The following is a 27652-nucleotide window of genomic DNA, read 5'->3' as shown; positions in this document are numbered from 1 at the left end:
AAAGTTGTAGAGATATCTGCATTCAATGTCCTCCCTTCCTGAATCTTTAAAGCTTAGATAAATATTTCACAGGGATTTGCATATTGCTTTCCAGTATAGAAATCTGAAAAATGACGATAGGCTCTTATTTGCACATTGAGAAGATGAAAGGTGTCTTTATAGCAAATCCTGAAATAACACATTTTGCTGTCGGGGACAGGAATTACACAATCAAACTGCAAGCAACATAACAGCTGCTCTACCTTTTCTGCCAATGTCCTACATACAGTTCAGTAAGGTAAAAAAGCATATTTATTTTTTCAGCTTGTGCATTTTGCTCCACAAGTCATGGTTCAGAGAACTCAAAGCTGCAATACTGTTCTTCCACATGTGCTTTATGGTAGTGAGTACATTCACATATAAAAGAACATCGTACGTAGCTTAATATTTATGACATTTTATGTGAAACATAAATGCATTCAAATAATGTCTTCATGTAGATCACATATGATTTAGTAGTATAGTAAATAGGATACCTTAACATTAATCAATATAGTTTCTCTTTGAACATACAAATGAACAAGTTATTAAAATGATTAAGCAATGCTGACAGGATGTTGCAGCAGCATTTTAGCTGGCTGAAAAGAGGGTGAAAAGACATCTTATATGTTTGTAGCAATATCACCACTTTTATAAATGAAATCAACTTGAAATCCTTTGTTGGTGCTCACTGGGTTGGGAGATGAATGAAATGCCACATGAGTTAGAACTAGCTGTGTGAAGAATGAGGAGCTGTGCCAAAGCTAAAGTCTTGATATGAACTGCAGGCATTTTCAATTCCATACAGAGGGACTCGAGTACGATGCCTATGCTTCTAGGTGTGAGATCTTGGCCACCTTATACGCAAAAAATGCCAGTGGTAAAAGGATAGGCTGGGTCTCAGTTAAAGACTGTGTTGCATCACAGCAAACATCTGCCCATTTAATCTATCGAATGAGAATGATGTAGCAAATTGTATTTATAATTATTGTAATTGCAATAAGAATCATCAAGCATGTATTTTTGTATTACATTAAAGTTCAAGGAAATCCAGTTAAGAAATAATTATTAATTGAATTCTATGTATTAATTAAATCATTTATTAACATTTTTAATTTGATAAATGTGAATGAATGGAAAACCTTAGATGCCAAAAGCTGTTGAGTTAATCGAAGGAGTAAACAGCCATAATCAGCTGATGGAGAAGTGGGGAAACAGGGTGAAAGAGTGAGAGGGATTCAAATGAATGAACAAAAATAGGTCTTCTTGACTGAACTTATGTTGAGCTTCATTACTAACAGCTAGGACTACTCAAATAATTAGCTTTTGTCGTTCATACTGGTAAACCTGATTAAAAGTAAACAGAGGACAGTTCTTTTTGACTTAAATGGTTTATTTTCATTTAAATATTCCCTTTTTCTACCTTATAATTAGTAAAATACAATACTTTACATTAGGCACCTAGAAAATAAGCAAAATGTAAACATATCAACAATGTAAATCAACACAACTCATACAAATTTAAAGACTGTGCCAAAAGTTGCTTCAAAAAATATGCTGTTTAAACTGTTTATCCAATCACAAAGCTATTCATTTATTCCCTACACCATACAGTCATAAAAATCTGTCTGTAAAGCTTTGAATGCAAGATATTTAAACCTGCAGTAACATATTCTTCTGTCGCCTTGAGTGCAGTGAAAACAAGTTGTGACCATGGCATATTCATCACCTTTTAAGTTGATGTGTTGAACTTGTTACCAGACAGTTGCTTATTTGGAGCAGTTACTGAGCGACATGGTCATTCTTTTGATTTATATTTGTGTCTACCTGATAAGTCTTGGAGCTAAAAGAGAGTGAATATTAGACTATTTTTGGTCTCCACAAACTCCTGGGGGACAGATCTGACTCAACAGCCATTATGTTGACCAGTTAGAACCTAACTATTCCTTCTGCCATTTGGTGCTGAGCAGGCAGTGTGAAATGTTCTTTTGGAGCTTTTTCACTAATAACAGCTGCCTGCTGTGGAATAAAACAATGCAATGAAAGCAATGGGAAAGCCCAAACAGTAAGGTTAAATGTCAGACAGCAAAATGATAATCTGAAACTCAATACTGAGCTCTGTGAAAACTAAGAGAGGTGAAGATTCTGCTGATAACTGTCTGTAGGTTCAAAAATAAGGGTGTCATTGATTCTGTGTTATTGTTGATAATTGTCGACTCAAAATTGTATTGTATTGTTTGACTGAGATGTTGTTTGATTCTACATAAAAACAGGCATTTAACATAATTAAATTAACATTCCATTGGTTGTGTTAACTCTCTTAACAGTGACACCACATTCCAAATGTTCCTGCTAACTTGTTGCTGATGTCATCAATGGCATAGCTTCAATACTGTTCACACTGTGTCTATAATGTTTTATTGGACAGGTCTAGAATCCATTTAGGCAGGTATAATCAATAATCAACATAATGTAGGAAATTATCTAAAAGCAAGATTTTATCATTGAATGATCACTGGCTGGATTGCTTCAGGAAAAAAAATAAAACAATGCTATCATCAAATCAAGACAATGAAATCCGGTTATTCTGCTAAAACATAAACCATTACAAATGACAAACATCACTCTAACAAAACAAAGTGTCTGATGTGTAATCTTATAATACAAATCAGCGGTGACATCTGCTTGGCTGGAGTATGCTGTAGTTTATCTGGGCATTTTTCTGGTGGCCATGACATAAATAGCATTATGCATATTATGCAGTTTTGGACATCTACTCTGAGAGATTCCCATCTGAAATCTCCAGCACATTTCTTGCATTAAAAGGTGGGATGGAAATGCTTCTGAATGGTTGAGAGTGTCTGTGTCTCACTGCATCTCTACATGAAGAATTGAGCCAGCAGGTTAGCCATGCCTAGCACGATCAGGAAACTGTGGAAGAGGGCTGATGGCCAGCGGAGCATCCCCTGCCTTTTCAGGGAGATCATGTGGACTAAGGCAGGAAAGACAAACACTAGAGCCAAACCACATGTTGCTCCGGAGAACCTGCAAGGGGAGACAGAGAGTTGATATCACAACAGAAGATTCAGCATAGTATTATGATAGGTTAAGCAGTGCATTACACTAATGATTTAGGTTAAATCCTAAAGATGTCCCTATAAAATATAAAAGCAAAGTCTGCAGGTAAAAATGAAAATTTTATTCCACAACAATGACCATTCGAAACCACTATTAACACTCGAGTTTAGTTTTTTTGTTGCACTGAAATTTACATCCATGCTCGAGGGACACAAGTATTTTTTTTTTTTAGCAGAAGCCTGTAGGTCGAGACAACGTATGTATGAGGAACGTGTGCATCTTAGGATGGTATCACACCAGTTGTGATGTTGTCACCATGTCATCTACATGACTAATCAGTAGACATTTCAACATTCTTACACGAGTACTCTGTGATCTCAACCACACGTTATGTTTTATGATCAATCATGAATAATCACATCATATCCTTTGAAGGCAGTGTTCTAAAATAAAAGTGCATTTTGCTGGTTATACTTGCATAGTTTTACTTGATTAAGGTTTTGAATGCAGGACTTCTACATGTAGTGGAGTATTTTTTTCCAGTGTGGTATTAGCACGTTTATTCAAGTTAATGATCTGAATGCTTCCTCCCCCACTGATTGGTGCGGGCAACAAGAATACTCCATAGATCAAAAAACGGTCTTGAGCCAAAGGCCAACAATCTTCAGCGCCCCCTGTAGTGAGGTGACGGTACGGTGACGACAAGGACCACAGGCCATAGTGTAGGTAGGTAGAGAGATAGGTTATAGTCCACTTACTCTACTGCTAAGCAAATAATTCAATACCCCGTTCAATTCAAATATCTTTATTGGCTTTATATGACTAAAATATGTTTTTGCCAAAGCAATTTACAGAAGGGTTAAATATGTTTTATTACATGTACAGAATAAATTGTATACATGCATGTATTTCACATATGCATGTTCTATCTTACATGATGCAGTCAATATTTTGATTGCTAAGCAATGCAATACAGTACACAACAATTTCTATAAAATTCAGTACTGTTACTTAATATCTTACAGATGACAGACCCATCCATCCATCAATCATTCTGTAGGCCTAATAGCTAGATAAAACAGAGGAAGTGTGAACCATGCCACGGGCAGCTCTGGTCTAGTCCACAAAGACCGCTACTCAGTAATCATCCAGACCACAAGGATAACGCTACATACCACTGAGTAACATGGGAAAGCCACGGACAACTCACTGACCACGCCACAGAGCATTGAGTAACATGTATCACACTATGGACCACTCACTAGCTAGTTATAGGTAGAAAAGGGGATACATGGTACAACAGGCATGATCAATTTAGTTATCAAACAAATCGATGTGAACTGACATCTCATTAATAATGTAAGCTGTATTTATTAAAGGATTATGATTTCTGACAATTCATTTATGGTTAAAAATGGGAGAACGTGAAGTAGGACCATAAAGACCACTCCACCGACTACTTACTGGCGACCCTGTCACAACCACTAACTTATTGGTCCGGACCACTTGCTTTAGTGCCCCTGGCAGCAGTGACCAGTGGTCCATATAGCAACCATGGTCAGTGGACAGACCACAGAACTGATCACAACCGCCACTGCCTTTTTTAAGTGGTTGTATTCAATCCTGCTACATTTGACTATCTACGCCCTTTTACTGAGAGTCCCAGCCATACCAAGGCTCCAGACAGCGACAATTTAGTTGCATTTTGTGACTATTTTTTATAGATATCCATCCATCCATCCATTGTCAACCGCTTATCCAAAGTCAGGTCGCGGGGGCAGCAGCTTCAGTAGCGAGCCCCAGACATCCCTTTCCCCGGCCACATCGGCTAACTCTGACTGGGGAATCCCCAGGCGCTCCCAGGCCAGAGAAGAGATATAATCCCTCCACCTGGTCCTGGGTCTACCCCTAGGTCTCCTCCCAGTTGGACGTGCCAGGAACACCTTCCTAGGAAGGCGCCCTGGTGGCATCCTCATCAGATGCCCGAACCACCTCAACTGGCTCCTTTCCACGCAGAGGAGCAGCGGCTCTACTCCGAGTCCCTCCCGGATGGCTGAGCTTCTTACCCTATCTCTAAGGGAGACCCCAGCCACCCTACGAAGAAAACCCATTTCGGCCGCTTGTACCCGCGATCTCATTCTTTCGGTCATGACCCATCGCTCATGACCATAGGTGAGGGTAGGGACGAAGATTGACTGGTAGATCGAGAGCTTTGCCTTTCGACTCAGCTCCCTTTTCGTCACAACCGTGCGGTGAAGCGCATGCAACACCGCACCCGCTGCTCTGACTCTCCTGTCAATCTCACGCCCCATCATCCCCTCACTCGTGAACAAAACCCCGAGGTACTTGAACTCCTTCACTTGGGGCAAGGACACATTCCCCACCTGGAGTATTTTTTATAGATAGTGAGACTAAATTTCATAACAAGCAGCACCTGTGCAACTTGCAAATATTCTGCCTGTGATTTAGTTTTATAATAACTATCATGATGTCAAACATCAGGCGCAACATTTCTGTTGGTAATGTTTTACCGTGGATGCCACAGTAAAACAGTAAAATAAATAAAGAAACATGACCACAACCAATCACCTGATCCACTTCCGCAATATGTACACGGTTATTATTAAACGCGTTTTGTACTTCACCCAAGGGACTGCCTTCTTCTCCGCCAAGGAGAGAAACAGTTGATGGACCCTGGATGTGGGCAAGAGGCGACCCATGAAAAGATCATCATTGTTTATGAAAATGCAGCATTGACGATAGAGCCATTTCATACACACAAACTCGCCTATATAAGGTAGATCTCCCGATGTGAGTTTAACTCTTTCTGGAATCGTCTGTTATAGAGAGTCCAGTCTGTGATGTGAAAACAGATTTTCACACCTGGAAAAACTGCTCAAAGTTCAGAGTTCAAAGTTTTAAAATCACCAGGCAATCCAACTATTTTTTCTCCATGGGCCGGCTGTACACACTTTGATTAACCACCATCGAATGTTGTCAGTTGAGTTTTTTAGCACCAGTGCTACTTTGCAAAAAAGTGAGTCTGAAGCTATGTTCGCATCTGTTGATATTACAACTGTCAGACCCCAGCCTATTGAGGCACATAAAAACTTTGGACAAATTCTATTTACTTAATATTTAGTTCCTTTGGGGAAAATTGTTAAGACATACCTTATGATGGATCCAATATTGGGGTAAAACTTGGCCATCAGGACACCAGCTCCAACAATTAAGATGTTCAGAGACAGAACATGAAAGAAACTAAAGAGATAGAAAAAAAAATTTAATTTTGCTGTACACAAGACTGAAACAACAGTTACAGAGTTCAAATGAAATCATTTTGAAATACACAATTGAATTTCAACAAAATCCTGGTTTATGAAAGCTAAATTTAATATATTTCATGTTTTTATTGTTGATGTTGATTGTTGTGTAAATTACTCTTTTCTGTAATTGGTGTTTCTGTCCTGCTTGTTTCATATTTAATGTTTATAATGCATTACATTTTGGAACTTAAGTTTCAAAAACAGTTTTTTTTTTACTTAGCTACTCATAGCATTTGAAATTCATGGTAGGAAATTGCAGTCAATTCCTGTGTGTTTTTTAGATGGCAATAACATTCTACGACTGCATTTGTCACAACACCAAATGTTTATTACACAGTTATCAGTGGACAAATATTAGGATAATACATTTCACATATCAGAATAGCTTAACAATTGTTAAACATCTCTAACTGCCATTGCCACTGACAAGTTTATCTTTACAATGTAAAATGTCTCAGACATCTTATTCTTTCATAATCAACTTTATGTGTCCTTATCAAAAATATTTATCTGTGATAAAAATGATCAGCAGTTTTTTAAACTCTCATTGAAATTGATATCTCATTAACACTCATGTACACTAGAAAAAAAACAACATTCCAACCTTAGGAAAAATACAACATTTCAAGGCACGAAATACTCTTTTAAGATACTTAAATACTTTTTAAGAATACAGCAAAGCTTTAAAATAAGTCTGTCTACAGCAGGTCATCCTTACAAACTAAGGTCCAGTACTAGTGCTTGTGGGATGCCTCTGGCCCGGATATGTATCAAACAAGATGAAACGTCTTTGCACTTATTATATTTATATTTGAGGGACTTATATTTGACTATATTAGTCAGTCTGATTGCACACTCCACTAAGCTACACATACATTTAAAGTTTTGTGTGGAAAACTATTTGGGCTTTCATGTAAATATGTTCTAAATTCTGGGGAACCCAAAATGCACTTGGACACATCTAGAGAAAGAGTTCATAATCTGGTACTTAAATCGAGGCATAGCAAAATTTCAGGCTAGAAAAATGTTACCACAAAATTATAACAGAGTTGTCAAAAAGATCAGATATCATTATCGGTGTGCTGCACAGGTCTAGTTCCACAGAAATGATAAGAAAAGAACTTGAACAATGATAATATTCTTCAGTGTTACCTGGGGTAATGACTGCCAAATATCTGGCCCATCATCTGGACCCGCACCAAGTATCCCAACAGGGGGTAGACTGTGATCATCTGGAACAACAGGAAGGTCCGAGCCACAAACACCATCACATCACTGCTGGGGAAGTTATCTAAGAAGTTCTGCAGAAGAGAAGAAAGCAGTGGAGGGTCTGCAGTTTATGACACATCTACAGAGCTACAAAATAAAATAAAAAAAATAAAATGAAGTGCAATGAAGAACAGTGTTGCATCAGTCACAATCAAACACATTTAAAAAACATGTTTAAGTTATGCATATTTGCAAATTTCTCTTCAAATCTCTCACTGTGAAATATTGTGGATGGTACACATTCTTGGATTGTCTACTGTAGGTAACAACTATAAAGACCAATAAAACCTTTCATACGTTAGCACCATGTGAGACAAAAAACAGCAAGATAAGCAAATAAGTGCAAATCTCACTGGCTCAATGCAGTCTTTGAAGAGAGGTGGAGAGGGAAAGGCAGCAAAGATCAACACTCCCACATACAGATAGGTCAGCCCTACGAGAAGATAAGCCACGGACAGGTCCCGCACCTAAAAACACCAAATACAAACTTCATTTTAGAATCAGCGTCACTTTCACTTCTGATGCCTAAACACTATAATGGGGAAATGAATGGCCAATTTGTTTTGACTAAATTTAGTTGATTATTTAGATTCAATCAAAATATCACCATAACACATTTGTTCTTGATCCCATTCAACTTGTGAAAAATGGAAGCAAACACAAAAGTGTGGTGGTGATATTTTTCTTGAATTAGTACTGAATTATTCAAAGCCCCTCTTCCTTTCGTGTTTCTTCTGTATTGGCCTGTCAATACTGACCAGAAACAAACACAGAGACAGAAAACAACAGGTTCTCTGCATATTGGCAGCGCAGGGGCATCAAAAGGCATCTGCAATCTAGTTTTTATTTTCACCTTGGAAACTAGTCAAGACAAGTCCAAAAAAAAAGATCTAGACCTTCCATTATGGCTCGATGGTGCAACAGATATTAATTCTCTGTCAGGCTTAAAGCACATTTTACGTCCAGCTTAGTCTTACGCTCAGGTGCACGTCCAGCTGGTGCAACCAAGTGCAAGTGGATGATGGCTCACATTGTTCTCTTGGTGCCTGTTGCTCTTCATTAATGTGATGATGCAGTTGTGAATGAAGAAGGCCAGAGTAAGGACACCCGTCAGCTGAGGAAAGAACAATCTGAACTCTGAAAGAACACATAATAAAACAGAAAAATTATCTGCAGATCAGTACTTGTGTTCTCCTGGTAGCTGCAATGTTCAATACCTCCTACAGGAAATTATAGCATATTGGATTTGATCTTTAGCTGATCCATATTCTTACCCTGCTTAGTAATATATCAGTACTCATACAGGTTCTGGAAACCAATGTAAAATGAAAGGCTGAAGAAAATGACACTGTCAGAATTCTCAAGCGGATTTGTCATCTCTCTTGAAATGGACAATTCACAGAAGCCACTAAAATTGGTTTGGAAAGTATAATTTGCCAAAAAGCACAGTGCATGGAGTGCTTTCATGTCCTGGGGAGCATCAATGGTCAGAGAAAATGTTCTCATTTGCCACTCTGCTACATTATTATGACAGCTATTGTGTGTGAGAGAGATTTTGGTGGTGGAGATAGAGAAAAGATAAGGAAGTTCATCTTCATCCATTGATCAGATCAACACATACAGTAACACATTTAGCCAAATACAATATTTAAATTAATATCACAATCTTGACTTATATTATGACGTTATGAAATTCCAATAAATCCTTTGAGAAAAAAAAGGACAATAAATCTAATACTGCCATAAAGCAGTTCTGCAAATTGATCAACACCATTTTCTAATAAGACCTGATACACCCAAAGGTTAAAAGGATATCAGGGACATTCTTCGGAGTTGCTCAGAAAGGATTAACAGAGCATAATGCGCCAAAATCTGCAGATTTACCTGGAACGTAGAACTGGGTTGTGTCAAACCAGTGAAACTCCAGGTGGAAGCCCAGGTGGACAGCCTTAATAGTGACTAGCGTAATCAGGTAGACCACTGATATAGTGCCTAAACAAGACAGAATGATGCAACAAAAGGTGGATGAGTATCACAGTACACAGCTCAACAACAAGGGTCTGTTCTAGACTGCAGGTTTTAAAAAACTCTGAACCTATGTCTTAACTCTATCTATCTGACTTTACTAACCATGAGATAGGAAATTCAGAATTTCGGTCCCAGAGCAGTTGATCAGATTAAGTTCAATCAACTCTGAGTATGCTCAGTATGAGTTAAGTGGGTGAGTAGTGAATAAAAAAAGTCATTACTTTTGGGGGCTGTAGCCCCACATTATGTAATAACACCGCATTATGTAATAATGTAATACATTTTCAATTCATCATGTAACAACGCCACATTTTGTAATAATCTTCCACATTTTGTAATAAAATTCTTGAACGCAATATGTAATAAACTTTGCCGCATTTTGTTATAAGTTCTTACATATTGCGTCAGTAATTACAAAATGCAGGTGTTGCACTTTGTTGCAACAAGAAAATGTAATAATTGGTGCATTATGTAATAAACCACCAAAATGGATGTCTTAATTAGAAAAAAACATTATACCATTATACCCGCCAATGTAATAATGCCTGCAAACGTAATAAAACCACAAACGTAATAAAAATCTGCAGCACTTAATGTAATAAACCCACAAATGTAATGCATTTTCCACAAATGTAATAGCCGCTGCCTACTACAAACGTAACACGTGATTTCCCACAAATGTAATAACTATTACGTTTGTAGGGATTTATTACATTTGTGGGGACATGAAAATCTTTATTGTAATAACTTCCCACAAATGTAATAATACAATGAATAATGGTCGTTGTGGTGGTTGTTTGTGTGTTTGCCTATACACCTACTATACTTCTGACCCTGGGTGCAAAATCCAGCTGCTGCTCCGCTGTCAGGATTATGTTTTACCTATTTCGGCCATAAGCGGTCATATCGACCGCACATCATTTCGCGGGGTTTCATTGTTACATTTTTTGTGCTTCCCCACGAATTTACTTAAGTTAATTATTATATAGTTGTATTATATAGCCTGTTGGCACCATGGGCAAACAAAAAAAGGATTCACCCCCCCCCCCTCGGAAAGCCGAGGAAGAATGTCTGCATCCTGAGCACCGTGCGCAGAGGTGTGGGCACCTTTAGTGGGGCAAAGGCAAAACCAGAGTCTGTGATGTACTACAACAACACAACACCAACATCCTCGACCTGGCTGGGATCAATGCTCGCATCTTATTTAAAGAGTGCACCAGCAGCAGGAGAGCCCGGAGGAAAGTCCTGCAGCAGCTGGCGGAGGAGCTGAGGGCAGAATACATGGAGGGGAAAGCGGTCCGAAAGAGCTGCACAAAGGTCTCTTCTGTTTTTGCACACACATTTTTGCAATCTGGTCAATTTCCTTAACACCCATATTTATTATCTGTATTTAAAATCTACAAACAAAACAAAACAAAAAAAATGCTGTTAATTTTGCACTTTATCATGTAAATATGTATATATGTCTATTTATTTCTTCCCTTTTTAATATTATTGCAGATTTTTGCTATTGTTTCTGTTCTTGTAATATGTTTCTGTTTTTGTAATATTCTGTCGCTGCTGTGACAAACAAATTTCCCCGTCTGCGAGACTTTAAAGGATTTCTGACTCTGATTCTGAACAGAACCAAACGTCGGACACTTGAAATGCCACAAGCCCGTGTGTGGTGACTGTGAGGAGAGCGGAGGAAATCTGCGGAGACTGTGACTAGTGATCACAACGGCTCTTTTTTGTTTTAGATCAGCTCGTTTCCAGCTTTTTCGATTATTATTATTTTTGAATTTATATTATTAAGTGTTAAAAATGAAATGTTTCATAATCAAATAAGTGACTTGTAATTGTTAATTTTCGTGTTCTGATTTGTCTCTATTAAATTCTTGCGTCAATATATGCAATAATTAAGGTTTACTATGTGCGATGATATGAATATTGATAAATGTATAATTAAACTTGTTAAAATTTACATTTTGGTGTTATTTCGTTTTTTTTAATATATATATCATGACAGAATGAATAAATTCATCACTCAATTGAGTATTTACATGAGAGAATATAGAGTTTGAATCTAGCGGAACCCGCCACAGTGGTAAACGGATTCAGTTCACCCGCCAGCACACAAATACACCCGCATTTGGCAGGTGGCGGGTGCTAATTTCCATCCCTCACACAGCACACAAGTAATGGTACTGAGCTAGGTACTCTTTTCGTGGTTCTTGGTGCTTTAATACAATAAAGCAAATTTGAAATGAAATGAATTAATAAACCTTTAGATTCTTGCCTATAGACTGATAACTGTTGTGTTTACAATTGAGCAATAAATCCAGATTTCTTCAGATTTTTATTGCCAATGGGAATTTAAATGTTAGGCGATGTTTTCCTCATGGAATTTATTTTTTTTAAGCTAGCTATCTCCCTTTGTCAACCACAATCTGTCTCCTCTGTCAATAAACTCTATTCAGTCTGTAAATTAACATGTGTTTGGGGGAAACGCCCTCCGACCTAACATTACTAAAATCATTTCTAAACTACAGCTTATCATTTGAATGTTGACTACGGCCTATATATTAAAGCTGAGATTGTATTAATTCTGAAACACATAAAAATCCAACACAGCCCAAAATTTATTTTCTTCATGCAAGACCATGTCTAGGAACCGGCTGCTGCTGCTTCCGACTCATTTGGATATAACACATTCACGCAGGTAGTGATGCGCAGCACTGCGGACAGTGGTGTGAGAGAGAGAGATGATTCTCATTAACAAGAAGCATTTTGGTTATGCAAAGAACTAAATCTATTTAAACTAGATATTTATATGCCATAAAACCACCACAACAACCATTATTCATTGTATTATTACATTTGTGGGAAGTTATTACAATAAAGATTTTCACGTCCCCACAAATGTAATAAATCTTGGCGGGCATTACAATGGTATAATGTTTTTTTCTAATTAAGACATCCATTTTGGTGGTTTATTACATAATGCACCAATTATTACATTTTTTACAACACCTGCATTTTGTAATTACTGACGCAATATGTAAGAACTTATAACAAAATGCGGCAAAGTTTATTACATATTGCGTTCAAGAATTTTATTACAAAATGTGGCAGATTATTACAAAATGTGGCGTTATGACATAATGAATTGAAAATGTATTACATTATTACATAATGCGGTGTTATTACATAATGTGGGGCTCTTATCCTAGAAATTCACCATTGCATGGGATGAAATAAAAACATTTAAAAATAAAAAAATTGGTAACGCTTGTGACTATACACATTAATTTTTTTAATTACTACAGCAGCAGTGAATATTGGGGTGGAGAAAGGAAAGAATGGGACCAGACAGGCTGGTACAGCGATACCTTGACATACTGACACTATACAAAGGATAAAAACAACTGAATGTATTGATTTTAATGCTGGATTTACAAAAGGCAGGAAAGATTGAGCTAAGTTTGAAATAAAGACGGAAGTTAATGTTCTAAAACTGTTTGCTGTTTTTCTGGTGTATTCATGATTACAAACAGGACACAAGGGGAAAAAACAGACCACTGGCAATGTGAAAGGACTTCCTGCCATTTCAAAAACTCTGTATACACACTAGCTTCAGTGTTGTTCTCGGTTCCAGAACAGCTGATCAGTTACATTACCTCTGAATGTGTTCAGTCTGAGTTAAGGGTGTGTTGTGAATGAAAAAAGGCACTGGGTAAATAAAGAGCTTCTTCTGGTTTGGGAAGAGGGGAGGAGTCAGAAAGATCTAGATGATCTAGAAGATCTAGTCATGAAGAAGCCTGCCAGTGAGCAGGTAAGGTTCACAGAGACCCAGAGTTCATGCTATCTCTCTTTCTGTAACAGAAATCCTAGATTTCCAAATCTCACGGGTTAACATACTCAGAGTATTCACGAATCCATTTTGTGATACAGGGCCTTCAGTCAGATGTTTCAATCATAAATCCAACACAATGGCAACTACCTGGCTACCAAAAATCGATTAACGCAGCTTTAATATTTAGCTACAATTCAAAGACAATCAAACGATCTAAAGTGTTCTGTGACCATTTAGAACACCCAGTTGTCCTTGGGCCTCAGCTAATTTTAACAACTCAACTAGGGATGGGCATTCAATTAAATCGTCTTAAGTCTTAATCGATCGTCTGTAGAATAAACAATCTATTTTCGATTAATCATTAATATTCTTATATTCAAATTTACTATTGATAGGCTATATTCAAAAGCCGCCAGCCGCTGATATTACCCGATATAGATACAGTGCAAATCCGTCATTTATGGCCAACTGGAGTGTGTGTACAAAGCAGGCAACGGAAATCTAGTTCACTCTGGTGGGACTGTTGGCAGCAATGATATTGGCTGCGTTGTCATGAACACATGCAATAACGTGGTCTTCAAGTCCCCATTGCGCCACAGCTTCATTTATTTTCTCAGCAAGGTGGTCAGCTGTATGCCGGCCTGGTAGGCTTTCTGTGAGCAGAACCGCTGAGTTCATTTGCCATTCATCGCTGATGTAGTGGCAGGTGATGGTGATGTAGCTCTCAGCTGTTAAAGCGGTCCAGCAGTCTGTGGTAAGAGCAACTTTTTCAGCTGTGCTCAATTCTTTTAGCAGCTCTTGCTTCCATTCTTCGTAGTGAGTTTCTATCAGTCTGGTGATGGTACGTCGTGACGGAATGTGATATGCTGGTTCCAATAGGTTTATCAGTTTTCGAAAACCTTCGCCCTCAACAATACTAAAGGGCAGCATATCCATCTTGATGAACTTGCAGATCCTGTGGGTAATTTTCTCTGCTCGTTGTGCAACGCAGCTCCTCCGTGTCCATGCTAACACCGAGTTTATGCTAGGTTGAGACTGAGAGCAGGATGCACCGCCACTAACCAGGGTCGGATGCGCATTGTTCAAGTGGTACATCATTTGAGTGGTGAAGGAGTTGTACTTATACACAGCTTCGCAGTGTTGGCAGTGAACTAAGACATTTTTTAAATCAAAATGGTCCCACGCCACACTTCACCGTGACCTCTTCTTGATTTACCTTACTTTTGAAATACACGGAAACTCGCAGGTAACTGAGTAGGCCTGTGGCATTTTTTTCAAACATTGCCCCGTGTGGTAAAATGTTGGAATGCTGCCACATATCGACATTCATTGCATTCCTCAAGATTCACACTACGCAATAGAACCTGCATTAGTTTTATCGATAAAAAATTAACGTCATCGACAAAATTCTTAATGATCAATTAATCAATCGTCGATTAATCATGCCCATCCCTAAACTCAACTATCAACTGTTTTGAAGTTTCAATTTATTGACATTTCCTTGATCTTAATCTATATTACCCAAGAAGGTGAACCTTGCAAAGAAGGAGGCTGAGCGGAAGCACAGCAGTGGTAGCAGCAGGATGATCAGGTAGAGGGGAACGGTGTTGGTTTTACTCCACCAGTGTTCAAAAGAGTTGACATCGGTATCATTTCCACTGTTGCCAATGTAGAGTGTGCTGATAGTAGAGTTTCCTTCAGGGTCAGTGTTCGGGTATGGACAGATGACTGGTAAACAAATCAACAAATTATTATTTTTGGACAGTCAGTTAACTGCCTAAAATAGTTTTTTACCCTACATGGGATTTAGAAAGCTACTAGTCAGTTTTTAGGTGTCAACAAACTTGATGGCTCTTTATCACCCTAAAGTTTTAACCACCCATGACTGCTTAACAATAAATTTAGATAACCACATGAGTAACGGACAAAAAAACAGTGCAGATGGAATTATGATCTCCATTGTGTTATGGAGGAGTAATAGATTTTTAATAGATTTTTACTCAAGGATACCAACCACCTAAATATGTTGGATTGTTTTCATCAAGATCCATGCATTATTCCCATAAAATGTATTAAAAGGTTTAAAAAGAAAAAGTCCTGGATCCACACCAAGGATTAATGGGGTCTACTCTGCACCAAGACTCTATGTTAAAACCAATCAACCAACAGGAGAGATAAAGGTGAAGATAAATATATTTGAATCACATATTGTCTTAATCCCTATCATCTATTTTAGAATTTATATTAATGGGCCAGTCAATCTAGCACAAAAAAACAAAAGAATTGCAAAATAAATGTCTCACAGTTTTTTGGGTTAGGGGTTATTGGTCCTAATACCCTCCTGAATCATATACTAAAAGTCTACCGCCGTAGATGGAGTGGAACATATTTTATTTCGAGATTAAATGCCAAAGTTGTGCCCAACACTCAAAGTAAATTGAGTACAATAGGGGAAATTTTTCGATTAATAGCTATCACTATGAAACTTCTCCAGTTGATTAGTGACATTATACCAAAGAAAAAATGTATTGTAAGTTTTTGAGATTTTACATTTGTATATGCAAATTAGGCATTTCTTCATAAAATGTACCATAATTTGTATATACGTATTACAAAACACAAAATCTGAAAATTGGATGAACCCAGATTTAAAAAGTATTTTTTCATTGTTGACACAACAGCAAAAAGACTAAATTAAAGAAGAGGCTGTGGCTATGTTTCTCTATCATCCCATACATTATAAAATACAATTTAGAGTCATCAAAAAATGTCTTCCTCCAATATTGTCCAAATCGGCCAAACAGTTGCTGAAATATTGCCCATATAGGTGATTAATGCTAATTAATGCCAATCATGCTAATTATGCAAATTGCCCAACATATGCAAGTTAGCATCCGGCAGTTTCCTAATGCTGGTGATCCATACTGTACTTTTGTATCATAACATTTTGGTGTACTCAACATTTCCGGCTTCACAATGGGGCTCTACGGGCTGGCAAATAGACTATAATAGTGGTTTCCTCCGAAAAATGTATTCCCTTTCGCTATAATCTTTAAATGGTGTTTTCTCAAAATTTTCGTACACTGTGGAGGAGGAATCTCCACTTCAGTAACACCTAAATAAACTATTCTTTACAGATTCATTCCTATCTATATTTTGTTTTTGATAAGGGAGGAGTTCTGTTGATATATTTTCAATAGCCTGATATTTTCTACATTTTATACCAAAAACATGGCAAAAATAGATTTTTTGATGACTCTAAATAGCATTTTCTAATGTATGGGATGATAGAGAAACATAGCCACAGTCTCTTCTTCAATTTAGTCTTTTTGCTAATGTGTCAACAATGAAACAATACATTTTTAATCTGGCTTCATCCAATTTTCAGATTTTGTGTTTTGTAATATATGCAAATTTTGGTACATTTTATGAAGAAATGCCTAATTTCCATATATAAATGTAAAATCTCAAAAACTTGCAATACATTTTTTCTTTGGTATAATGTCACTAATCAACTGGAGAAGTTTCATAGTAATAGCTATTAATTGTAAAGGTACTGTACTCAATTTACTTTGAGTGTTGGACACAACTTTGGCATTTAATCTCGAAAAAAAATATGTTCCATTCCATCTACCGTGGTAGACTTTTAGTATATGATTCAGGAGGGTATTAGGACCAATAAAAACTATGACATGTCTTTTGCAAATGTTTTATTTTTTTGGTCCAGATTGACTGGCCTATAAATACTTCAGAGACATCCAATTATGGTTAACAATAACAACATTTTTGTGACAGAAATTTCAAAAAACTTAGTTCATTAGCAGAAGACAAGTATTGGTTGTTAATCCAAACTCAGTCAGTTCTTTAGCTGTAAGATACTTGTCCACATTTAATGTCCAAGTCTAGGTTGAAAGTCAATTAGTATGACTGACTTACCTTTATCAGAGCCATTGGTTCCAAACTCGGAATATGACATGTTGACATTGTGAGCATAGTCTGTTCACAGGAGAGGAAACCATCAGATCAAAGCAAAAGCTATTCTTCCATATTAGGGACAGTCACTATTTACTTACAATGTTTCCCATACATTGGCTCTACTTGGGGGGGGGGGGGCATGCGCAGGTAAACTGAGACCTGACTGAGAAGATAAAATCCGAATTCCACTTTTTTCCAATCAATGACGTAATTTTACTGCACACACAGACCATCCGCCCTCCAGCCCCACCCACCTCATCACATAGGTGTGCAACTTACTTCAGTGTTTCCCTCACATTGTTCTATTTGTGGCAGTCCACCGCAATATCAACAGTGGTCGTTACATATTGATTTTCTATTTTTGGAGCTGTGCATCATGTTCTCACTCACTCAAGACCCGTCAGTAAATAGCATGATGTTGTATACTCTGATACAGAGGATGGCAGTGTGGCTTTTAGTCGGTCGGTAAAATCAACAGAGAAAAAGAGGAGGCATATTTAACATGATGGCTTGAACAGAACTTAATCTGTGAAGAATACAGCTGGCCTCATTGTCGTGATCAAGCCCCCAAGAAAAGCACCAGGCCTTGAAGTCAGTTTTCTTAGTGGCCAAACCATGCAATTACATTGTCTTGTGATGCACTGGGGCCCAAAAAGACTTTTTCCAAACAGGCTAAAATTGTGAAAGACATGTCTGTAAAACAGTGAATAACTGTTTTTGAGACTCACAACCACGGTGATATGACTCGGTTTATCGTCAGAATTTGAGCCATTCGGTCCAATAAAATTTGGAGAGTCTAGAAGAGCCACAAGATTAATTTGTTTTATCCCCATTGAAGTTAGCTGGGCGCTAAAAAGGAAGTTAGCCAGCTCGGTCAGTGGAAGTCTCAAATGTACACGCTCTGTGCATGCTTTTGTCAATTCATCAATTCATCAATTAATCTATCGATTATATTTTAGATTAATCTATTATTTTTTATTACTCGATTAACATAACACATTTTCCCAAAATAACATTTTAAAATGTGTAATTCATATTTCAATATTGTATTCAATCTTCAATTATCAACAAACAAATATGGCAAAGTATGCACTGCAGGGAATTATTCCCCAACAAAAAACAGCCCACTTTTAACTGGTAATCTGTGTAATCCCAATATTTATGGCATTTGGGGACAAAATGTAAACAGGACTTTAATCACATTGGGTCCGGCATTGTGGTTAAAAAAAACACAGGTTTTCCCATTTATTTTAAGTAGGGCATGGGGCATGTTATTTAGCATTGATAAATACCACAGAAGGAACACAACGGACGTTTCTCTGTGTAGTGCTAAATTTCACTTTCACGTCAGTTCGGTTTTGTCCCCCAGTTTAAAACACAGCAATAATCTGCCTCATCCTGGTTGTTTACTGTTATTTTTAATCTATCAATGAGGGCAAACAATTGCTAGTAGGACGAGCATGCCAGTAGCATAAAAACATAGCACTTCGTCTTTTGGCAGACTGATCAGTGAGGGTTCCCCAACACATCACACACAGACCACGGACTGACACTACAACACTGCTGCCTTACGCTACACCACCGGATCAAATGTGAATCCAGCCGCCCCAGGACGAACTCAAGCGCTCAAGCATGGTGGTAGTACTACTTACATCCTCCGCGTCTTTGTATCCATCCCCTGATTTATACTTTTCAATAACCTTTCAGAGTATTTGTTTGTCTCTATGGTGTAATTGTAGCCAGGAATACTGATTCACCAGTTACTGGAACTTCAGACACAGGTGTCTTCATACTACAATCATACTACAGTGATTGCAGTATGTTTTTGAAAATTCTTGTCAAGAAAAATTTATTATTTTGACTATAATTCCATTTATAAAAGCAATAAAAGGAGAAAAACGTCTTTATACATATGGACAGTTTAAAAATAAATTATCAAATGCATACAACACCTCAACAAATGTGATTCTGTATTGAGCTGACATTAGTCTGCATTAAGTATACATGTATATTCAGTGATACTAGTTGTGTCTTGCCTTGCCCGTCAGTTTAAATGGGGATACATGGGGATTAGAATATGAGGAACGGTAACACTGAATATTAGCATCATATTAAGCCTTTTTAAACTTTGATATTTGTTTGAAACCAGTGTTGTGGAGGACATTTTTACCTACCATTCTTTACAGTAATATTGCACAACAATAAGATGACAATGCTCAATTCGGTTGCCTTCAATATCCATAGAGGAAAACACCATCAATTTTACACATTAATGTGTGTTTACAGGGCTGGGAAGTACTACTGAATATATATTTAAAAAATAAATTGCCTCTGGTAATGTCACTCAGTGGCTAATTTGCATTGTGAGTAATGTAGGTGCTTGGTTTTGAAAAGGAAAAGGAATGTGTGAAATGAAGAAGGTGATATCTCTGGTCTGCTGCATCCATTTTGATCATTTGTTTATAACTGTCCATAATGAGTCCAACAGTGTTAAAGTAGTGTATGCTAGACCAGTTTAAACAATGTAGCTTCCTCTGGAGCCAAACTGGCTTTATTCTACTTTTCTTACATAAGTAGTAGTACATCAGGACCAGTAAATACAGTTTAATGTGTAAAAATGTTGGAGCTACCACTGAAGGGCAACCAAGGCTTGCCATTCGCCATGTTGCACAGTGTCAGGTCAACTGACAACCAAAGCACACACCAGCTGCACTGTACAGACAGTGTACAGGCAGAGAAAGTGTAACCCGTTTCGATGGATGTCATACACAACTGACATGTCTTGCCTTTAAAGTGTTGAGTTGGCATTGTTTGAATAATCAATCAACTACAAATTGATAATTCACAAGTTCAGTTACTGAGACGAGAATGTTGACTTACTGTAGATAAACTGTCCTGTGTTGAAGAGGAAATTGGACATGAGGACCCAATAAACGACCATGGCACCAATTAGGGACACCATTGAGAAGAACAAGCTCGACCACTGGCCAAACTTGCCAAAGTAGTACCTACACACATCAGGGAATTCCCAGTCAGATGTGTCCACATAGGCTGAGTGAAAAAAAGAGTGAAAAGAGCAGTGAATATCTTTTTTTTTTTTTTTTTTTTTAAATAAACAAAAAAACAATGTGATCTGATGCATTTGGCCAAATCGGTCAGTGTCCATGTTAATGTGAGGTTGGTTGGCAAAGACATGAGTAGTAACAGGCAAGGAAACAGACAGACAGCCTTTGAACAAATATTAGCCTATAAACATTATCTATAGTTTATTTTGTCAGCGTGAAGAGGATTTTATGTGCATCTTGCACATTTGCACGCCATGTGCATCTGTGTGCTCGTGTGAGCACGCATGAGACAGCGTCATGTTCTGCTTCTATATTCTTACACATGAAAGACAATCTGAGACATTGCAACCTTAAAACTAATTCACCTCAATTCAAATTATGCTATTGATTATATTTTGTCATGAAAAATGCTTCACCTTTCACCAGTCCAAAGATGCCTATTCCACTGGTAACAGTATACCATGGCGGGCCATGAGAAAACACAAAGCCGAAACAACTGGTAGAGAATTAACAATAAACATTAAGAGAGACACTTAATGTTGCTTTACAATAACTATTGAGTATTCATGGATTGGTACCCTTGGGGGAAAGGCGAATTCTGTGAAACAGGAAGTTGGTGTTTCGTGAATGTTTTGAGTCTCAGTTGGTAGAGCAGGCCCATGTGCTCGAGTACCGGCCAGCAGCCCTTTGCTGTGTGTCATCCAACATCTCTCACCCTGTTTTCTGTCATCTTTAAAGCTGGCCGATTAATAAATAAAGCCATACGAAGGCTAATAAAATCATAATTAAAACAAAAAATGCACCTGGTCACATCTGCCCCTAACTGGGGCTAGCTCTTGTTAGGACACTAACAAGTCTGTGTCTAGACGCATCATCAAATCCAATTCAAAGCAAAACAGCCCTGCTAAAGCTCCACCAAGGTTGGCCACTAAAGATCTCTGTGCAATGTGACGTATAGTGTGCCTTTAACGCTGCTAGCTAGCTTTAGCAACAACCAACTCACACTACTTTTAGAGATATGCTCCTGTCAATAGCTTTTTTCAGCCATTTGGGCGTTTGTTTATTTTTTAAAGCTCTACTCCTGTGTATTTTGGCATTTTCTTGATGGACTATTTCATATTTCTCTGAGTCCTCTCCTGACAATGTTGATGAGCCACACAAAACATTTTTAGCAAATAAATTAATTTTGTGCTTACATATTACTGAAGTAGAGGCATATCTTATATGGTTTATAAGGGTAGAAAGGGGCAGTGTGTAGTATGTGTGTGGTTAATAGAGAGAGCAACAGTAGCAGCTGTCATAGCAAAAAGTAGATAGGTGTCGTCTGAGGGAAAGTTTTGCAGTGAAGTTGTCTAGTTGTAGTAAAAATACAATACATGTTATAGTTTGCCCCTGAATAAACTGTGCAGCTCCTCATGAAAACATTAACTATTCCAACTGTCTGTAATGATGTAAACTCTGGGCACGGATATATTACAGAGCCTGAATGCAGCAAAGTGTTGCTGGACTTACGTATTGCCTTTCGTGATTTGAGGACGATGTAACAACAGTAGAGCATCAGCAGACCTGTAAAGATGAGAATGAGGATCCCCAGAGTGAAACCAGCCTAAAAGGGCAAAGACAACACTGACTTATCAGTTTTCAGTTTCTGTCCTGTAAGGAAAATTCAATGTGCAATGTATTCTGCAAACTCTGCATTTCAAGAATAGATGACCTTAATACAAACCGAGTCAGTTTATTTAAACTGTTTTGAACTTGCTAGAGATAGGCTTTTCACACCTTTGCCATGACATAGGATACAGACATACTTTTGTAGGTGTTCGTTTTTTTGTACCTTGTAAAAAGGAGATCATCTAACATTCTTGACATAATGACCATCTTAATGGAGATGATCCAGCCTGCCAGTGAAATGGGGACAGATGCCCAGAGCTTGAGGTCTTCTTTAGCTTTCTCAAAGGGTTGGTTGTTTATCTTTTTAAGTCAAATCATGGCTATACTAAAGGTTACTAAGGGGGCAGTGCGCATGGAACTCAGAAACGCTTTTCAGATACTGGATCAGTTGTATCTAAAGTGTGACTACAACATCAGAACAATACAGCAAGCTTAGCTCCCAGATTAATTAGCAGATAGCAAATTAATCACATATACAGAATATGCTTAATAAACAACACAAGGCTCTAATCAGCAAAAGTCCTGTCAAAAGAAGACTGTCTTTGGAATGGTCGTAAAGTACGATTAGCAGTTTCTAAATAACTTCTCAGTACGGAAACAGGGCCAACTGCCTGGTGTGGGCTAAGACACCCCCAGAAAGTCCTATTTACTGATGACTCCAAGTTAGAGATGGATGGCTTTAAGGGTTTATGTAAGGAGACAAACAGGAGAGAGAAAGATATCTCAATGTTTCAAACCAACATAGAGGCTGGACACTTGTTCAGAATTGACTCCACCCTGACCAAGGAGAAGTTCCATAGTTAATAGAGGTGGATTTCATCGTTCGATGTCGAGATTCAGTTCCCGTCGGTCAGTTCGGCAGGATGAATCGTTCATGTAGTTTGTTCATGCTTTCAGTCGTACTTCCGGTACAACATCGTTCAGTGGTGAATCACGTAATGCACAGTTCTCAGCTCCTCGTTCTCAAACGATCGTGCTAACGGTCAACATAACACTGTAGTTCATGGCTAATACATAGCTGCAACTTCATGATTATGTGTACTTTTAGACAACACAACAGCTAACAGCTAAAGTTGGCTAGCCAAGAACGAGTGACTGACTGAACGAGAACGACAGGAAAGGAATCAGTGAACGAACGAGAACGATGAGCTACGAACAAAATGAAATGGTTTTTTTTCTTAGAAACGGTTGCTATGCTTTCCTGTTTCTCATTGGCTAAAATTCGAGAGAGAAGTGAAACGGGGAATCAGTTCAGTTCGTTCGCGTTTAAGAGTAGTTCGTTCGAACTGATTCGTTCGCGACCGAGCCATCACTAATAGTTAAAAGGTTTTGTGAAGAAGCAGGGTGAAAAATGTATGGAAGAGGTATGAATAACTAGAAAATGTGCATTTCCTGTGAAAATACAGTGTGAATGTTGTCAGCTGAAGTGATTTTGAAAAAACTGCTGATAATAATAATTGCCTGAAATGCATAAAACTATAATCCATTACATAACACAGCTGAAAAGCCCTCATGTATTAGTAGAAGTGGTAGTACAAGTAGTCATAGTCATAGTTGTAGTGGTAGTAGTTGAAGTACTCGATCTAAATCAAGCTAAACATTTTAAATCCAAAAATCTAAAAATCTAATGTTTTTCCAGCTGCTTTCCACTCTAGCATTGATGTCACACACAAAAGCTCACGCAATACACACCCCTAATAAAATCTGAAGATGAGCTAAAAAAACATACACTAACACTGTGATCAATTCAACCCAAAAAAAAAATAATTAAGCTGAAATACATTGGTTGAAAGGGGGGTGGGTTTGAAGAAGATTTGAAGAATTTGCCATTTGTTTCCATTGCAAAATTATTTTTGAAAAAGCTCAATATTAGAAAAAGTATCAAAGTTAGAAAAATTAAAAGTCGTAAGCTGAATGTGCTGAACATTTCAGTGGTTGAATGGTATCTGTAGCTGAATGTATAAAAAAGTAAGTGGTAGAATTGCCATCCGAGACCTCTAACCCCCAGATTCCACCAGATATGTGTCCGCTGCGTTACGGCTCTGATCCAGTTTTGCTCCACTGTCCGCCATCCAGCAACCCCCACCGGTTGCGCCATGGCGCAATACTGTCGACAACACAAAGTGTTCCCGACCAAAGGATTAGTAGAAGAACTTGTGTTTGTGTCTGAAAAATAACCGGATGTTATATTGTTGTTTTGGTGCGTGACTTCCTGTCTGCTCTGTGCTAAATTCAGCTGAATTGCTGCATTGTGTTCCGGCATCCAACAGAAATAGAAGTCCTGCATGTCTGTTCCGGAGGGCTTCGGACTGCCGGAGCTGGGACGGAGCAGATACACAGCGCAGCGGACCCAGTGGAAGTTAACATATAGACTAGAGTGAAACCTATCAGCTCCGCTGCCGTGGCAGAGCCTTAACACGCAGCAGGACAGTATTTGGTGGAATCAAGGGGTAAGAAGTAGAGATTCTCAAAAAAGACTCTTCAATTGGTTGTAAATGGCCTTCTAATCCCAAGTGGACTACCTAGGTCAGGGGTACTCAAATTCAAATCTTAAAGGGCCACAAAGATTTTTTTGAATGACTCAGAGGTCCATGTATTGAGGTCGGTCAGGCCACATGCAATAATACTGTAATATTCAAAACAAAATGTCCTTTTCATTCTAAACAACAAAATACGAACTAAAATAAAATGTAATTTCCATTTTAACATAAATTAAAATACGTAGTTGAATATTTCCTCTTTTGGTTTGCCTTCAAACATTGTGTCCATCACTTCAGTCATGCATTATTTTATTTCATTGTGACATAGATGTGACAAGAATCCTGCTTGCAGCTTGATATGACGATTTATTTGTGTTTTGCTTATCTCTGAATTTTGAGGAAATGTCTCTTCAAAATTCCTATGCTTCGTCTCATAATGCCGTTTCAAATTGGAAATCTTCATCACAGCTTCTCCTGGCATAGTGTAACGTCACTTGTGGACTGTGGCGCAATGGATCTTGGGTATTCTGTTGTTGTTGGTGTAATTATGGTTCGTGAATGTGTTTGTGAATAAGATGATATGTAAGATGGTTGTGGGTTATTTCACGTCATTTGTTCTGTGATTAAATGGTGTTTTAACAAGGATGATACACATTTTGGCACCGTGAGTAAAAGGGTGTTTGCCAGGAGAAACTCCCCGTCCGTTACACTCTTTGCAACATAGAATATACATGACATCGCTAACGTTAGCTAAAACTTGTCAAACTGCACAAGGTGGTAAAGTAAGATTTAAAACCGCTGCACTGTCAGATACGTGGAGATTGTCCTGGTTGGAGGCAGAATAAATGCAACTTTTAAGATCCTATTTCTGCGAGTTGCCGATTATCACTGTCCACTTTGTCATAACAGTTTACTTGGAAACACGCCATATTCAGTCTCTTACCACCAGCAAAATGTGAATACGCGAAGTGCTCCGAAAACGAAAGTGAAAGTTAAAAGTTGCGCTCTGTCTGTGTATCGTTGGCATGGAGACAAGTCCCGGTATACATGTGCTGACCCAACCAAAACACATAGTGAAGGAATAATAGTTCGGGGGCCACAAACAGGAGGCCGGCGGGCCGGATGCGGCCCGGGGGGCGCCTATTGAGGTCCGCTGACCTAGTTGATGTTATATTTTCTGCTATTACTGTCTGCTACAGACAGCTACACTGCAGTTAATCAGTCTTGACTGATAGTAATTTATTAGCATGTCCGTAGCCAGTCCACCCATATCTCAGGCACCGCTCCTCTAACCAAACATAGCACAAAAAGTAAGGAAATTTGTGCTCATTTCTTTGTTGTAACAATGTATCTTGGCAATAAATCTTATACCGTATACGGTATAAGATTTAAACACTGTTTATTTCCCATTCAAATGGTGACGTATATAAATCTATTTTCAAATGTGATTGATAAGCTGTGGGAAAAAAGGGAAAATTGTTTGGATAGCAGATCTTTGAATCGCCATGGGTCCACTATCATGTAATCAAGATTTGCCCATACAAAAGCTATGGCAAATCTTGGTACTGCTCCTGTCTAATTGTACTGAATAGACACAATACTCAGCTTTATAGCACATACAACTCTGTGTTGGCCGGACAGTGATTCATTTTTAATGAAGCATTAAAAATCCCAGCTGTTTTTCCTACTATCAGACACACCATAGCACCGATCGCCCTGCCAGAATCCAACTGATAGAAATACATAGTAGCAACAGAGTATTTGCCCAACAGATCAGGTGCAGCAGAATTCTTTTTACACAGGGCAGATGATGGGATATTTCAGTAACAAAGAATGGCCATAGGCAAAGAAAAATTTAAGTCTTAAGAAATACAGTATAAATATAACTTATGGCAAGGAGTTTGAAAAGTACAACCTCACATGGTACAGCTCTATCCAAACGTCAAGACTAGTCGTTTTAGATGTGGCCATGAACAAGCCAAAGACCTTAAGTAAGTGTTAATGAAGCACATCACCTGCTTTATACCCCAAGGTATGCTGAGTATAGATGTGCCCATCATTGTGTTCCATATAGCAAATCTGGGGAGAGAAATGCAAGAGTCAAGTAATAATCACACATTATAACTCAAGTATGAAGACAACATATAGCGCAGGCTGATTTAAAGCTGATGGTGACAGGGCTTACATGGTGATGATACTGGGGTTTCTAGAGGTGTGGTCAGTGCCAGACACCTTGAAAGCTGTACCAAGTGGGCTGTAGACGTAGATCTCTTCTGGCCCAGGGATCACATGGTTTGGAGGACTCTGGAAGGAGAAAAAACAGTCAGATACAAAAGATCAGTGGTGGAAAAGTACATTTACTCAAGTTCTGTTGTTTAGTATAAATTTGAGGTACTGATACTTTACTTGAGTACCTCCATTTCCTGCTACTTTATAATTACTTTATAACTTCAGTTACTAGTTACTTTGCAGATGACATGTTGCATCAAAGCCAAAGTAGTACATTTTCAAATTAATTTAGTTTGTAAGCAATCAGATTTAAAAAAAACTTAAAATAAAGTACTGATTCCAACAAACAGAAAACTGCTATCATATCTAATAATTGGCCATGTCGATGATGAGTCAACCACCTTAGTATACACCACCTGAGACCAGCAATGAATTTTTGTCCTCTGTAGTGGACATCACATTACATCTCTCATACTATACATGTCACTCTATTAAGTCCTGTTGTTCCTTAAAGAAGACAGCTGGAGCTTTAAAATGACACCACATTTGGTGGGTGTGGCCTTGCCAACTTGCCTGTGCATGTCTTTGCAAAATGGCTGCCATCCCAGAAAGCACATTTTATGGAAAAAAGAAAGGTAAGCATCATATTCATAATTGAAAACAAAAAATTTTATTTTT

General features: G+C 38.1%; 1 protein-coding gene across 4 annotated transcripts in view; it reads right to left on the bottom strand.

Annotated features, from left to right (window-relative positions):
* Positions 1-1393: 1393 nt before the first annotated feature.
* slc38a9 (solute carrier family 38 member 9) overlaps positions 1394-27652 on the bottom strand; it is a 57446-nt gene continuing 31187 nt past the window's right edge. For 2 of the 4 annotated variants that reach the window (XM_030435841.1, XM_030435839.1), the window contains exons 4-15: positions 26931-27049; positions 26761-26824; positions 22107-22200; positions 20410-20580; positions 17491-17550; positions 15076-15282; positions 9576-9683; positions 8722-8828; positions 8045-8158; positions 7575-7723; positions 6268-6357; positions 2898-3063 (exon numbers count right to left, since the gene is read on the bottom strand). In XM_030435841.1, coding sequence (XP_030291701.1) covers positions 2898-3063; positions 6268-6357; positions 7575-7723; positions 8045-8158; positions 8722-8828; positions 9576-9683; positions 15076-15282; positions 17491-17550; positions 20410-20580; positions 22107-22200; positions 26761-26824; positions 26931-27049 — 1449 coding nt within the window. Of the gene's footprint in view, positions 3064-6267; positions 6358-7574; positions 7724-8044; positions 8159-8721; positions 8829-9575; positions 9684-15075; positions 15283-17490; positions 17551-20409; positions 20581-22106; positions 22201-26760; positions 26825-26930; positions 27050-27652 lie in introns of all 4 variants that reach the window. The other 2 variants (XM_030435840.1, XM_030435842.1) reach the window with 2 other exon arrangements.

Source organism: Sparus aurata, chromosome 12, assembly GCF_900880675.1.
Source record: "Sparus aurata chromosome 12, fSpaAur1.1, whole genome shotgun sequence".
Lineage (NCBI taxonomy): Eukaryota > Metazoa > Chordata > Actinopteri > Spariformes > Sparidae > Sparus > Sparus aurata.
Note: the sequence above shows the minus strand (reverse complement) of the source record. Positions and strands in the feature narration are given on the sequence as shown.